This window comes from Taurulus bubalis (genome assembly GCF_910589615.1).
Source record: "Taurulus bubalis genome assembly, chromosome: 19".
NCBI lineage: Eukaryota > Metazoa > Chordata > Actinopteri > Perciformes > Cottidae > Taurulus > Taurulus bubalis.
In genome coordinates, this window is record NC_136607.1 from 6932425 (window position 1) to 6946464 (window position 14040).

Consider the following 14040-nt stretch of genomic DNA (forward strand, 5'->3'; position numbering starts at 1 on the left):
TTCACAAAGACCTTCAGTACAAGTACCCTGACCGGCAACACAAACGATACGCACACACACAAAAGAATACATAAGAAAACACTTGTAAAATGAGCTTTTTTGAAAAAAACTAAAACAACAACATCATAACAATAGCATCACGTTCACTCATAGGCAGATTTTTAAGAATCACATCAAGCTCACATCATCACAGATGAGACGAAGAGGAGGATGACGGTCCTGTTTGAATCCGAGCTGCACATACACTCATCGGTTTCTGTTCCAGTCAGACCCAAAACACTTCTCTGTCATACATGAACTGGTGTTGTATTAACAAAACTAGCTTACCTACTCAGAGCCAGCCAACCAGCAACAAGCTCACAGTGACACTTCAGAAAAAGTACGTAAAGAAAAAACACTTTTTTTACCTTCTGATACAAAATACAACTTAATACTGTATAGAAAGACGCCTTAAAATAGGAGTCACCACATCCTATAGTACAATAATACACAAGAACCCACTGAAGTGCATTTGATTTAACTTGCATGATTAGCACGATGTTGCACCACCAATACGCAGTCAAAGTGCACAACAAAGTCTGTAAAATGTGTTTGGCAATGTGCAGCTGGTGTATTGACTTGCGTTAGTTTTTTTTAAATTAGATAAAAAGGCTCAAATGACCTGGAAATAGCCGTAAATTGATGTTGTGTGCAAACTGAGAGAAAATGGAAAGGATGTGGTGCAGTTGCTGCTCGCGGTGTTGCCATTACAATCGAGCACTCAGCAGGACGACACTTCAGAAAACACCACTTCAGAAAGCAGAAGGCAGCATGTTGCTTATGATACAAATCGATGATCTTCCTTTCAGGGGGCATCTCTCCTTTCTCTGACTGAGCTCAGCCCGGATGTCCGCGGAGAAGCAGTGCTAATGTTGCGATGTAACCAATCGGGTCCACGTCCGGCCCTTTGCGCTTCCATAGGATGGGTCCTTCAACAATATGTTGTCGCCATGATAGAGGTCCACTGGCAATATAAACAAAATCTACACTTTTGACTCCGTTTGTGAGTCATCTGAAATCCTCTCAAGTGCCTTGGACAGAGCGGAGGTTGAAGAAGAAGAAGAAGCTCAGCTTGTGATCCAAATCAGCACTCCGAGCTCCTCTTGGGAATCCAGAGGTTCAGTACGGCAGCATCAGTTTGTTCAAGGGTTTGTTTTAAAAATCGTGAGCTCAAAGCACACATGCTGCACTATATTCCTCCGCCAATCGGCGAGATTAAGGGCCCAGCAGCGTTTGTTCTCCAAGGGAATGTAAAAAATGGGTCCATGAGATAATATGCAGGAACCTGTAGCTTTAAAATACCTCGTTCATTTACAGTCTGCAGAGCAGAGGAGATCGTCGCTCTCTTAGGACCGATTCTCTCGATGCAGAAGGGAAGATCTGTAGAGCAGAACACAGATTATCAGTTATTATGTTAGCTCGTGAAATATGTTGTTGTTGAGGTGGTTTAATGTGTTTTTCCCGTGTGTGTGCACATGCGTGTGTTCACTCACCTGAGAGACCGACGACTGTCTTTCTCCATGTGGTTCTCAGGTCCTTCGCTCTCATATGAGGACAGGTGCAGCTCTGCAGCAATAAAACCAGATGAAGCCGGAGTTAGATCTGTTCTCCAGCTTGCCGACTCGACAGTCGTGCAATTTTACATACGATTAGTTAAATGTGCAGAAGTTCGCATACTGACCGTCTTCGCTGAAGACAGGCGTGGTGACGAGGTACTGGAGGATCCGCCGGTCTCTGTCGAACGGACAAATCACCTGACGCCAAACCAGGAATTCGCTCACCTGCTTTGCAAGCTCCCAAAGTTTCTGTTGGGACAAAAGGACGACGGACTTTAACACTGGATATCCAGGAAATACAGAAAAAAACATTATGTAACATTATTATAGTGCACTTTTAGAAGATAATCTAAAAAGAGTAGTTTTTTAATGTATCTCAAAATAAATTGGAAACTGTAGTGCTCGTTTTAAGCCACACGGGGGCGCCATCAAACACTTATTCTCAAAGCCATAACTATGACTGTGGAGCATTTCACAATGAAGGATCAAATCTGACACTGTTTAAATTAGCTTTCAATAATGTTTGTTGACAAACAAACAACAACCACATCAAAAAGAAACAGACCTCCATCTGATTCATTCACCAATCTCGTAAATCGTGGACTGACCTCAAAGTTGATGTGCCCGTTGGTCAGACTGCTGGCACAGCCTTCATTCAGGAAGTAGATGTCTTTAATGAGGAGACTGAAGAAAGGGATCACAATCTGGAGGAAGGAGACAACAGACGGTTTAAACTGACATTTTACACTCGGGACATTGAGATTTCTTTTCGCCCCAGAAGACTTCTGTGTGTCCTCGTACCTTCTCCTGGCTGCTGTGGGCCGTCTCAGACCTCTGGGTGGCGCCACGGAGCGCAGTGCGGTAGTTGCTGAAGTTACTGGACGGGTCCATCTGGTGCTGTGAGGCCAGAAAGAGCAGACGTTGATCAAACACACACACATGCACAATGTATGCGCACACTAAGAGCTGGGAGTTGGGAGAAAAATACAAAATAATACATGTACCAGGGGATCACAGATGCTGGGTTTCTTACCTCCAGTATTTCAAACTTGTCGGTATTGACTTTACTCCAGGTTTTCCTCAGTCTGGCAACAGGACTCATGTTCATCCCGGCTGAAAGACAGAGAAAGTATGTAAGTATATGAGCTGCTTCAGGCCTCCACTAACTCACGTTTACATCCTCGAACTGTGAGCCTAAACTCCAGCTGGCACTATATATGTTGACCTGATTTTTTGTGTCTATTCAACAAAGAAGTGGTGGGAACAACAATGCACTTCATTCCCCAGAAAGCACCTGTCATTAAAACAGTGCGGAGGGGCAGATATGTTGGATGCTTTCAATTTTACGTCGGTGAAAAGTGTGTTTTCTGTCAAATACTCACTGATGATGGCCATGAGCGAGTTGAAATTGCCGATGTTGAAGCACTCCTGAGCCACATCAATGAAGAACTCTATGATACGAGCTCGGTGTTTCTTCTTCACGGGCTGTAATGACAGAACACATGCGCTCATGAAGGCCATTGAAGAACCAAAGCTTTGGTGTGTGTAGATCAGGGAGGTGCCGCATTATTTCTGAACTGTTCCTTTGAAGGACTACGCACCATGCAGATCTCAGTGGCCACCAGGTAACTCAGTCTGTTGAACCAGTTGACGTACGCCTCCAGGTTACTGGTTTTACGCTTCCGGAAGAAACCCTGAAAAACAAAAAGGTGAGGAGGTATGGTAAGGATGCAAGCATACACATGTGACATTTGTTGGTGTGTTTGTGTGTTTTATACCATATCTCATTATTTTTGGAACAAGAGAACTGTGTTCTTGTTTGTCAGACATAAACACATAAAACGTAAGAAAAAAATGCATTTTGAGGAGAAAAACACCAACGCAAAGGCAGTATTTGAATGCATTCGTCTGTGTAATAAATGCAACAAAAAAAAAAATGCAAATACTGTACTTACTCCATCTGCAGAGGAAGACCAGGAAGATTTAAATGAAAGCGTCAGAAGATTTTTTATCATATTTTGGCCATTTCTTTTGCCAAAACTAATTCAGATGATGACATTTTACATCATAATTGTCTCAAAGAAGAACTAGAAGGAAGCAGTGCTGCTGGTCTGTTATTTCCTCTGCAAATGGATCTTGACAGCCCTCACACCCACACAACCTGTGTTCCTGCACAGTGAAGCCTGTGACGTGTCTGTTGTTATTTTCATCTCATTTCCATCTGCTTCTGAGTCTTTTGGTTTTCTGTGAGACAATCGGTGGTGAACCTGTTTGCCAGGGGGCCCTTTTTATATAAATAAACATTAGAAAAGCGCCGCACAAATAAACTCGGTTTGGCTGTGATGATGTAATCCCGCAGATTCATGGCTCTATTAACTGCTTACACAACACCAGCAGCCCACTCCACTCCAAACTTCCCCCTTACACTTCGGGACCCCTAATGCTGACTCAACCGCTCTTTTATACAAAGTGGGTCTTATATAACCGCCGCAGCACCGCGGAGGACTGAAGCGCTGCTCGGTCACAAACAGCGGCTGAAAGCTTGTTGCCAGCCACGCTGATTGAAAGCGACCCTTCAGCTGACTCACAGGGCCACTTAGGAGGAAAAGAGCCCTCAGATACACTTAGACTTACGCATTACGGCTCTTTCGTACTGTGTTTGATGCATTTTCAAAAGCTACATTACAAAAAAAAATAACAATAATTCCTCAAATCTGCCAGCAGGATCTTTCATGTGGCTTCTAGATCAACTTGAACTGAAGCAGACCACAAATTACATTATCAAAGCAGAACTGAAGCTGAGACGCTTGCAATAAATATAACTCAGATCTGGGACTTTTCTTTATCACGTCTTTGATGCTGATAATAATAATAGCAATAAAAATGGTCACGTTGCTGTATTCTTAAGCCGTCTTTAAACAGAAACATCTAAACGCAGCAAGCCGGAGCGGCTAGATCCATCTGTTTACTAACCCTGACTGACATCACCCATGAATCTTGTCGTAGAAAGACTTTATTCATTTCCAAATCATTTTCAAAACTGAAACTCAACTGTACCTTATGGTTGTCCAAAGGATCCTTCCTGGCAAATGTTTGGATGAACTCCTCCGGACCGATAAAACTCAGTCTGTCCTGAAGGCAGAGAGCAGGGACGGGAAACAATCAGGACAATAATGACAGAAATACATAAGAGGGAGATGAATGACTGAAACATTATGAGAACAAGAAAGGGCTGAAAACACCACGAGACAAAAAAGAAAGGAGAGCTATGACTTTATGAAAAAGCATCATCACAAAAACAAAACAAGTTACAAATAAAAAAAGTTGAACTATTAAGACTTAACATGACTGAAAGCATTTTAACCTCATATAAAATGACAGTATTAATAAACTTTCTATTTTTAAAAAGACCACACAAAGGGGTTTATGGGAAAGCAATAAAACGAAGAAACAACGAGCGTAAAACATGAATTCAATAAGTCGACACATGAGCGGGACACTTAGCGGTCGAACATTTTAATTAAGTCTATAATTTGGTTTTCTCAAACGTTGCTTTTACACCACCGACGTAATAAATTCACTACATTTGAATAGAGTGAAAAAAAGGCCTGTAAAGCAGTAACCGCATGTCAAGACATCAAAGACACACGGCTGCAGATCTGCCTCCTAAATCTCACGACAGACGTCCTTCCAAACAAGAGTCCCAGATCTCTGCTCACCAGTTCGATGTGTGTGAGCTGCTGGGCGAGGACGAAGGGGTCGTCGCACACGCTCATCACGTCGCTTCGCTGACCCGAGGCCTGTTTGCTTTTCAGGGAGGCGGGCCGCTCCATCGCCACGGCGTTGAGCGCCGACACGGCCTCCTCGTATTGGCCGAGGGCGGAGAGGCGTTTGATCAGCCGCTGGGTCATCTGCTGCATGGCTCGCCAGGAGTACTGGGGGAGCAACACACAGCCTTAGATACCGATCAACCGATAGATTCATAGTTTTCACTTGTCTCATGCTGCGTTCACACCAAAACGCGTTTTCGCAACGCTTTGTCGCCTGTGTTTACTCGCTCGACTTTATGTGGTAAATTCGCGTCATTCGCCTTTTCGTGGCGGAAAGGGGGCGCGGCTTTTCCGTGGCTTAACTCCGTGAAAACAGTTACCATTTACGCCATCCACCAAATAACCACTAGTTCTGCTTTAGACTTCAGGGTTCATACACATTTTGACCAATGGATTTCCATGACCAAACATTGTGAAATCTCGGTGCATACATGAAAAAGGGTGAAATTGTAGTATTAAAAACTAACAATGAGAATTCCAAAGCATACAGTAAACCGTAAATGACACAAATGAATGAGAGACAATAGTTTGATTAAAAGAATAAACATTTATATAGATGCCTGTATGCATGCTTGCTTATATTTTGAGCGTCTTTCTTTTAAAAGCATATTAATGATTTCAAATTTCCATGACTTTTCCAAAGCTTTTGGGATTTTATTTTTTTCAAGGACTTTTCCAGGCCTGGAAATAACCATTTTAAATTTCCATGACTTTTCCAGGTTTTCCATGACCATAAGAACCCTGCTTGTTGTGGAAGTCCCACAAACGTTGAATTATTTCAAGTCGGGTGAAAAAATGCAATTTTTTTCGCAACGCTTTTCATTCGCGCCACCTGGAAAATTCACTTTTTTCGCATCCATTCGCTTCTGTGCATTAACTTTGCATGCAATCTACTCGCGCGAATAATTCGCTTTTGGTGTGAACGCAACATGACAAAGGAATCACGTGCGATGTGACAGAAAGAACAGTTCACCACGTTTGGCACTGACCTCGTCTCCCCGGGCCACGTGGTGCGTCATGTCCTTGAGGCAGCGCATCATCCTCTCGTCCCTGAAGTCGTACGGAAACGTCTCCGTCCACTCGGTCAGCAGCTGCACCAGCTTGGGCGCCACCTCTCGGAAACGGATCTGGGAAACACAGCATCAATGAATATAACGTGTCTTTCTGACACAATACGCTGATGTTCGTTAGGTAGTTTGTTTGTCTACTTTATTGTTCCCATTAAATGTGTTCCCTTTCATTTTTATTTCCCTTTGGCTAATTTGAGCCCTCTCAGGACGGGAGTTTCTTTGCTTATGAAATAGTCTCCCAAAAAAAAGATTTACGGAGGTTTGTGTCTGAGTTTGTGGCGGGGAGACAAATTATAGCTGTGTGTATGTGTGTGTGAGTGTGTGTGTGTGTGTAGTCCACCCACCTTGTCCAGCAGGGCGTCTCCGGACCGCTGCTGCTCCACACACAGGTGACACACCCTCGTCATGAGCTCGTACGGGTGCAGGAAGAGGCGCGAACTCAGCAGGAAGGTGAACACGTACGACCTCTGATGACGAGGAAACACAACAGCTCTCAGGACAAGAACAACGGGCGCCACGCATGTCTCACAACACTTGACTGGCACTTACATCCGGGTAGTAGTCAACTGTGGGAACCAGGTGCTGGATCAGGGCCTCGAGGGATGCGGAAACCAAACTGTTGTCATGGTAACACATCTCCCCGTAGCTGGCGGTGACGCCGTGTCCGTGCCGCCGGCCTTTCGCTGCCACGGAGTTGTTGCGAGAAGACTGCTCGCTGCTGCCGCTGCTGCTGGTGGCGGCGGCGACGGCAGGGGCGACGGTGGCGGCGGCGGCGGTGGTGTGGCGGTACGCGCGGCCGGGACAGGAAGTGCTGTGCTGTCGGGGGCTGTGAGGCTGCGGCGAGGAGTACGGGTTCTCGGACACCGCGCAGCTGCTGTTGTAGTGGTGCTCCCTGGCGGTGGCGGAGGAGACGGAGGAGCTGCGGTACGCGCTGTGGGGCTGCGGCACGTCGTAGGGGTTCTCCGTGGGAGAGTAGGCGCCGCTGTAGGCGTTCTCCTTGGCGGGCCTCGGGTCGGTGCCGTTGCGGTACGGGCTGTGAGGCTGAGGGTGGTTGTTGTTGTTGTTGCCATAAGGAGCGCAGGAGCTGAACTTCCCGGCATACGGGGTTGTGGGAGGCATGTTGACCTGGAGGGGGAAAAGACACACGGTGGAGGTTAGGGGGGAATAGAAAAGCAATTATCATCGTAAGATCTCACAAATTAACAGGATTTAGTGAAGAAGAAGAAGAAGAACGCTTTGATTATGTCCTATATCCCATCGATAGGTGTGATTGTTCCCTAAATGAATTATGATGTGTGTTTTTTAATGTCATATTGCTTATAAAAATTAGCAAACCCCAAATGTATTCAATTTATACTAATTAAAAATCTGCAAAACCACAAATTGAAGAAGCTGTAAGTAGCACATAATAACACATTGTTCTGTTGATTGATCTTCTGCCGATCAGCTAAGCAACCTAATACTTTCAGCAGTGGCATTAAATACTACAAAAGTGGAAAAAACACGTACAAAAACACGTCATCAAACACCGATATCCGCTCCTGTTTTACCGACTAGCTTCCCGTCACCATTAGAAGTCGTCACTCTACTTTATCTTAAGTCAAGACTCCTTTCTTTCACACGACCACACCGCCTCCCTCTCTCCCGTGGAATGTGCTCGGTGTTTGAGCTGCGTCCACATGTTGTGAAAATATCTGTTTGAGCAACTTGATCACGCAAAGCGGAGACTTAGAAGCGTCTGTGAAAGCAATTACACTTAATCACATAATTTTACCCCTCCTCTGTTTACAGTTTTGCCTTTGAATTTCGAAAGATACCTTCTTGGAAAATACCTTCACTTTTCACTTTTCCTCTGAGTTATTTGAAGTTTTTCTTTTTTACAAATAGTTTTTTTTCAAAGCCTATTTTTTTCACTGTGTTCTGCTATATTGTACGGTGCATTTTGTATTTTCCGCCATCGGGGCAGCACAAAGGGGGAAAAGAATAGGCCAGCAGATGGAAGATCTCGAGACCGCAGTGATTTTTTTTGACTTAATGGTGTAGATAATTGGATTTGAGTTTGGTAAGCTGATCCCAGATCACCACCAAGGCGTGCTTTAACTCTGGAGCCATCTTTATCCCGCTACTGTTGTCTGTCTAGGAACCACATGCCAGCGTAAATCGAGCCGCACACACATGAGCGTTCACTGTGCCAGAAAACAAAACCCTGCAGGAATCCAGCCGACTTTTGTTTGTCCATCGCAGGGCCCGACAGAGGAGTGTCTGCCTGAGCCAACATCTTACACACACACACACACACACACATACCCATGTCCACCATGGCGCCAAGCCCCATTGCCGGTATAATCCAAACACACACATGTCAAACATGAACAAATGATGGCTTGAGCGACACACACACACACACACACACACACACACACACACACACACACACACACTCTCACTACAGTGCACCACAGCGCCTGGCGTCGTGCCAGTGTCAGCCAGTCCAGTGCCAGCCCGTCTTCTGAACTCTGTGATCTCTGCCTGCTGTTTTCCTTCTAACTCAGTTAAAAGATTACACTGGCTTTACCTTCCTGAAGTCACAATATAATATAATCTGGAAAAGCTCCGGCGGTCAAGTTGACATAAGGCATCTAGTGAGGAATATTTATAACAGTTTTTCTCTCTCCGAAGCCTCTGTTTGCGTTGAAAAGGTGACCGTAGGCCAATGGGAAAAACTGTTTTTCCAGACTGACTTCCTGAAAAGTTGACCCTTCGGATAGTTTGCGGCTTCCATGTTGCAGCACCAAAAATGTGTCTCTCTCTAAATCATAGGTTGGGCTATCCAATGGACGCCGTAATGATGGCGTTGGGAGCATAATTTCATATTGAAAGCATTGTTTAAATTCTCTTATTTGTAAACTTTGAAGGATTGCAGCCTTACAAATGGGATTTCCCGTGGTAATGAAAATAAGGGAGAGAGCAGAAATGATCCCAACAAAACCGAAAAGGATCCAGTATCACGCTCCCGTACAGACGTTCTTAAAATACTTAATAAGCATTGCACGTTCTATCGTGCATTTTCCCTGCCACTGGCATCCGTTTCCTATTTTCCTATTGTGACAACAAACAATATCTCCCATGGGACAAATGGCATTTCAGGCACCACACGCTACATATCGGTGCGATATGTAGCGTGTGGTGCCTAAAATGCCATAACCTGGTTCATCAAAAGGTTGAAACTAATTGACCGTTTGATGGAGCTGCAGGTAAATATCATCTGCTAATGGATTCAAAACCAGGGGAAATTGTCCAAGCTGCTTCAAAGACCCAACATCATATGGAGGTTTTTAATGAATGTGACGGTTGTCAAATGATGTGAATGCTGCCTTTTAATAGTTTTAGTGTCCAATGCTTTTTTTTCTTCTTTTTTTTTTTCAAACCATGAACGAAATGAATTCTTTAGGTGCATTTGCTTTGCGGTGGGACCAGCTTCCCTCTTGGATCGCTGCAGATACGCCGAAGCATTGATGGCTTAAGACTAACTTCCCTCCAGTTGGTTCCAGAAAACCAACTTAAATCTTTCAACCTGAGGCAGACGATTTTTTTTCCTTCTTCCAAATCACACAATGTGGTTTTGAAAAGAGAAAAAAAAAGGTACAGCCAGCAATGCTGAGACCAGTTATAACAGGAGGGGGAGAACGAGTGGGGGGGGGGGGGCTCTTCAACAATGGAGGTATTATCTCTCCTGTCATGGCATTAACAACCGCACAAAGACCCCCAGGAAGAGATCACAGCACATCAGACACACACGGCAGCTTTCACACACACACACACACACACACACACACACACACTCGGGCCAGCCAGCCCACCGTCAGGGCGCATGACGCCTCGTCTGCACGGAATTTGAGGCTGCAGTATCATCTTCACGTCCCCAATGTTCTCAATCCTCCTGTAAGGTGTGAACTCTTGTTACACCTGTAACAGACATTAATTACTGTGCGGTCATGCGCCATGAATCCACACTTGTATTTGAGCAAAGTGCAACAAAAGGTGTACAGAGGAAGCCATCTTGGCAACTTCGGCCAAGGAGCCTATATCGAATCTCACGTATTGACATAAGCAGATATAACTTCACGTGGCTCACGGACTTTAAGCGGCTCTCATTTAGTGTGACGAGGGAAAAACATGCAAAATACATTCTAAAACATGCCCGTTTTAATCGTGCGTCATAGTGTGTGAGCACCCTGCAGCTATCTTAGTCAGTCTTAATTGTACTATTCAATGCCAACTGACCACAGAGAGAAACTGACCTAATAATAGCCGGTGCTGAAACCGGCTGAAACCCCACTGATGCTTAACCACAACAGGAGCTGAAAGGAACAAGAGAAGATTTGTTTGCAAGGACTCCTAGTTGTTTTTGTGAGGTCTAATCACATTTTAAGGTCTTTAAGCAGGGCCGGGAGCAAGAAAACACACATTCAGCAAAGGTTCAACACGTAGGTTGTTAGCGTCATGTGGACACATGGCGTGAGAGAAAAGCCCCTGATAAGGAGACCTGTAAAACAATTTATCAGAGCAGTAAAAGGCCTATGCATCGCTATCTTTGTTCTACTTTGCACCGTATGTACTTTGACACTAATAAGTTACAGCGGGTCAGCCGCGTGAGCAAGACGAGCGTCTTCGTCTGGGAGAAACCCCTTCACAGTCTTACTCGTGACGATAAATGAGGTTAAAGTCCAGGCTGCGCTCATATCACTTACTCGTGGTTGTGTCAAAGCTGCACACTGGGCAAGTTCTCCGCGTACAATAGTTAACCCTTTAAACAGCACTACACGGAAACCCTGTACAGTAAGACGGGGCCGGTAACCTGCAGCACCTGAGAGCACTTACACTAAAGGAAAAGAGAAGAAAAGGCCATCTTTCTCTGGAAGAGGAGGCTCGCTCACGGCCTTTTAGACTTAGAGGGTTTCACTGCCACACTTTAATGTGTTACTTCCTGTAGGCGGAGAAGCGACCGTATATACTTGACTTAGGAATGCCATTTAGGCCACATAGGATGGACCCTTGATGGCTCCATCAGCAGTCTTATCTTCTTATCTTCATTTTATGAGGATGTTCCTTAAGAGTGGCCAACTAAAACTTTTAATACGAGCAGTCTTGACTATTTCCCCACATCTTGTTGGTATCTTTGAATTATGCGAATGACATATGATGGCTGTAATTAGCTTGTGTATCATCCTGTTACATCACCTTTCACATAGCACCACCTTCCACTGATTCTGCTGTTGAAGTGCAGCTGGTAGTGGTGCTTTTAATCGGATCCTCTTTGTCGTATTGTGACAACGGTCAGGTTTTGGTGAAAGCAGCACAGTGTTTGTTTCTACTGAGAAAAACCCCTGAAACAATTAGTGGATGGACACAACATACATCTCTTAGTGTTTTGATAATTATAATAATAATATAATATAATTATAATAATAATATAATTATATTAATTATAATTATAATTATATAATTATATCCATTGTTTATATAGTTAAAGATGAGGGGTTTCTGGATATTTTTTTTTTTGACCAAACAATGAATTAATCAAATCATAATCTGCAGAATAATGGATAGTAAAAATATGTTTTACTACTTGATATCACTTCTGGGTCTCTTCGTCTGTATGTAAGAACACACCATTTACTGCTGAACAAGCATCATGATGTCTCTGCTCGTTGGCTGTCCAAGCATAAGAACCTGCATCCGCCTTTCTACACCCATAATCCTTTGTGTTTTGGGGTCGTTTCCCTTTCACTTTGTAAGAAGTATGAATGGCATTCAAAACAATCTGCACCACGGTTCAGATGTTTGAGGTCTGACACTCCGACCTCCGGGCCGGCCACCAGACTTTAATCATCGTTATCACCAGACCAGACGAGCCACACGTAAAGTAGGAGGAAACAGTGCGGCGCTGAAAAGAGTAATCTCATGGGTCAGGTGAGGCCTGCCGCTTCTGTGAAAACACCAGACGCCGGGGACCGCTGACCACTTTAAAAAAAAACATGCACCTGCAACCACATCTGATAGAGAGGCAAACAGAACCGGATACAGACCCCATGCTCAGATTGGCTTGAGAGATAAGTGGAATACAATTCACCCACTGCTGGTCCTGTTTTTATCTTTTATTCCAACACACACACACACACACACACACACACACACACACACACACACACTGCATTCAAGCACGCATTCCCCTGTGAGTAGGCTCCACACACACACACACACACACACACACACACACACACACACACACACACACACACACACACACACACACACAGGGTTAGAAGTGCATAGAGAGGCACACAGGAACACACCCGCACCTGTCCCTTGCATGATCTGGTAGGCTAGTACAGTATTAACCTAGTGTCAGAAAGGATAAAGACCCATTATATCCTCTGCTGCTGGGATATAATAAACCTATAAGCTCGTGTAAGGGGTTTTCTTTCACACAGATACACATTTGCTATTGCCGATAAGCCTACAAATCTCACACACCACTACCACACGCGCAGTATATTAAGATTATAGTTGGAAAACGTTTTAAAAAGAAAAAGAAAAATGTTGCTCGTGTTCCCCAGATTGCTTTTTTGAAACCATTTAATTTGAGGTTAATTTAAGCAGCCTCCACAGCTCATTACAGCAAGTTAAGGGACCATTGGTTTATAAATATAAGTGTGTGGAGGGAATAAGGCTGTTTAAAGACTGCTTGGCCAGAACAACACACACTTTCTCTCGTTCTTTTTTGTCTTTTCCCTACAGACACATACACAATCTGTTGGTCTCTCTCACACACTCTCTCTCTCACACACACACACACACACACACACACACACACACACACACACACACACACACACACATAATGGGTTTCTAACTGAGTCATAACACAGTAAAAGTAAAGGCTGACTGTGAAGATGCCATGCTGTGTAACCACAGTCCCATCGCAGGTGCTGCTGGTGAGTAACGTGTGTGTGTGTGTGTGTGTGTGTGTGTGTGTGTGTGTGTGTGTGTGTGTGTGTGTGTGCGTCTGACAGCCAGCCTAATTATAAACTCACATGGGCGGTAAACAATAACAACAACAACAAATGTAGCGAGGAGGAAGAGAAGAGAATCGAGGGAGGAATATAACGTTGGGTTTTCAAACACCACAAGGCTTTTTGAGTAAACATGATTGTTTTTTTTTTGCCAATAAAGTTTAATTTCAGAAAGTGAAGTTTGTTATAGCCAATAGATAAACCTTAATTGGGCTACAGACAAGTTAGTGGCTCTCTAGTAACCATAATGGTCTGATTGGAGGAAGATTAAAGTGAATTCTTCACATGAATAACCACATCATCCACACTCCGGCCAACTTACCGCTGGTGGGATGCAGCTCAGTGTCCGAATGCAATGCTGTTCATTGGCAGGAAACAGTTGGAAAAAAGCGAAGAACCAAAAACTATCCAAAGAGTCAGAAACCCCCCGCTGCTCGTGCACCGTGCAGCTTCTATCCCGGTGTGTAAA

The 14040-nt window shown here is 44.3% G+C and overlaps 1 protein-coding gene across 1 annotated transcript; it reads right to left on the reverse strand.

Annotated features, from left to right (window-relative positions):
• Positions 1 to 1223: 1223 nt before the first annotated feature.
• LOC306751789 (ras-GEF domain-containing family member 1B-B-like) lies at positions 1224 to 7614 on the reverse strand (the record flags this gene model as incomplete). Its single annotated transcript, XM_079235430.1, has 13 exons — positions 1224 to 1419; positions 1533 to 1605; positions 1721 to 1844; positions 2204 to 2299; positions 2397 to 2492; positions 2629 to 2708; positions 2978 to 3080; positions 3197 to 3289; positions 4653 to 4727; positions 5315 to 5530; positions 6415 to 6552; positions 6840 to 6962; positions 7045 to 7614. 13 exons carry the CDS (start codon positions 7612 to 7614, stop codon positions 1386 to 1388), a joined length of 1821 nt encoding a protein of 606 aa, XP_079091556.1. The 3' UTR covers positions 1224 to 1385.
• Positions 7615 to 14040: the final 6426 nt, after the last annotated feature.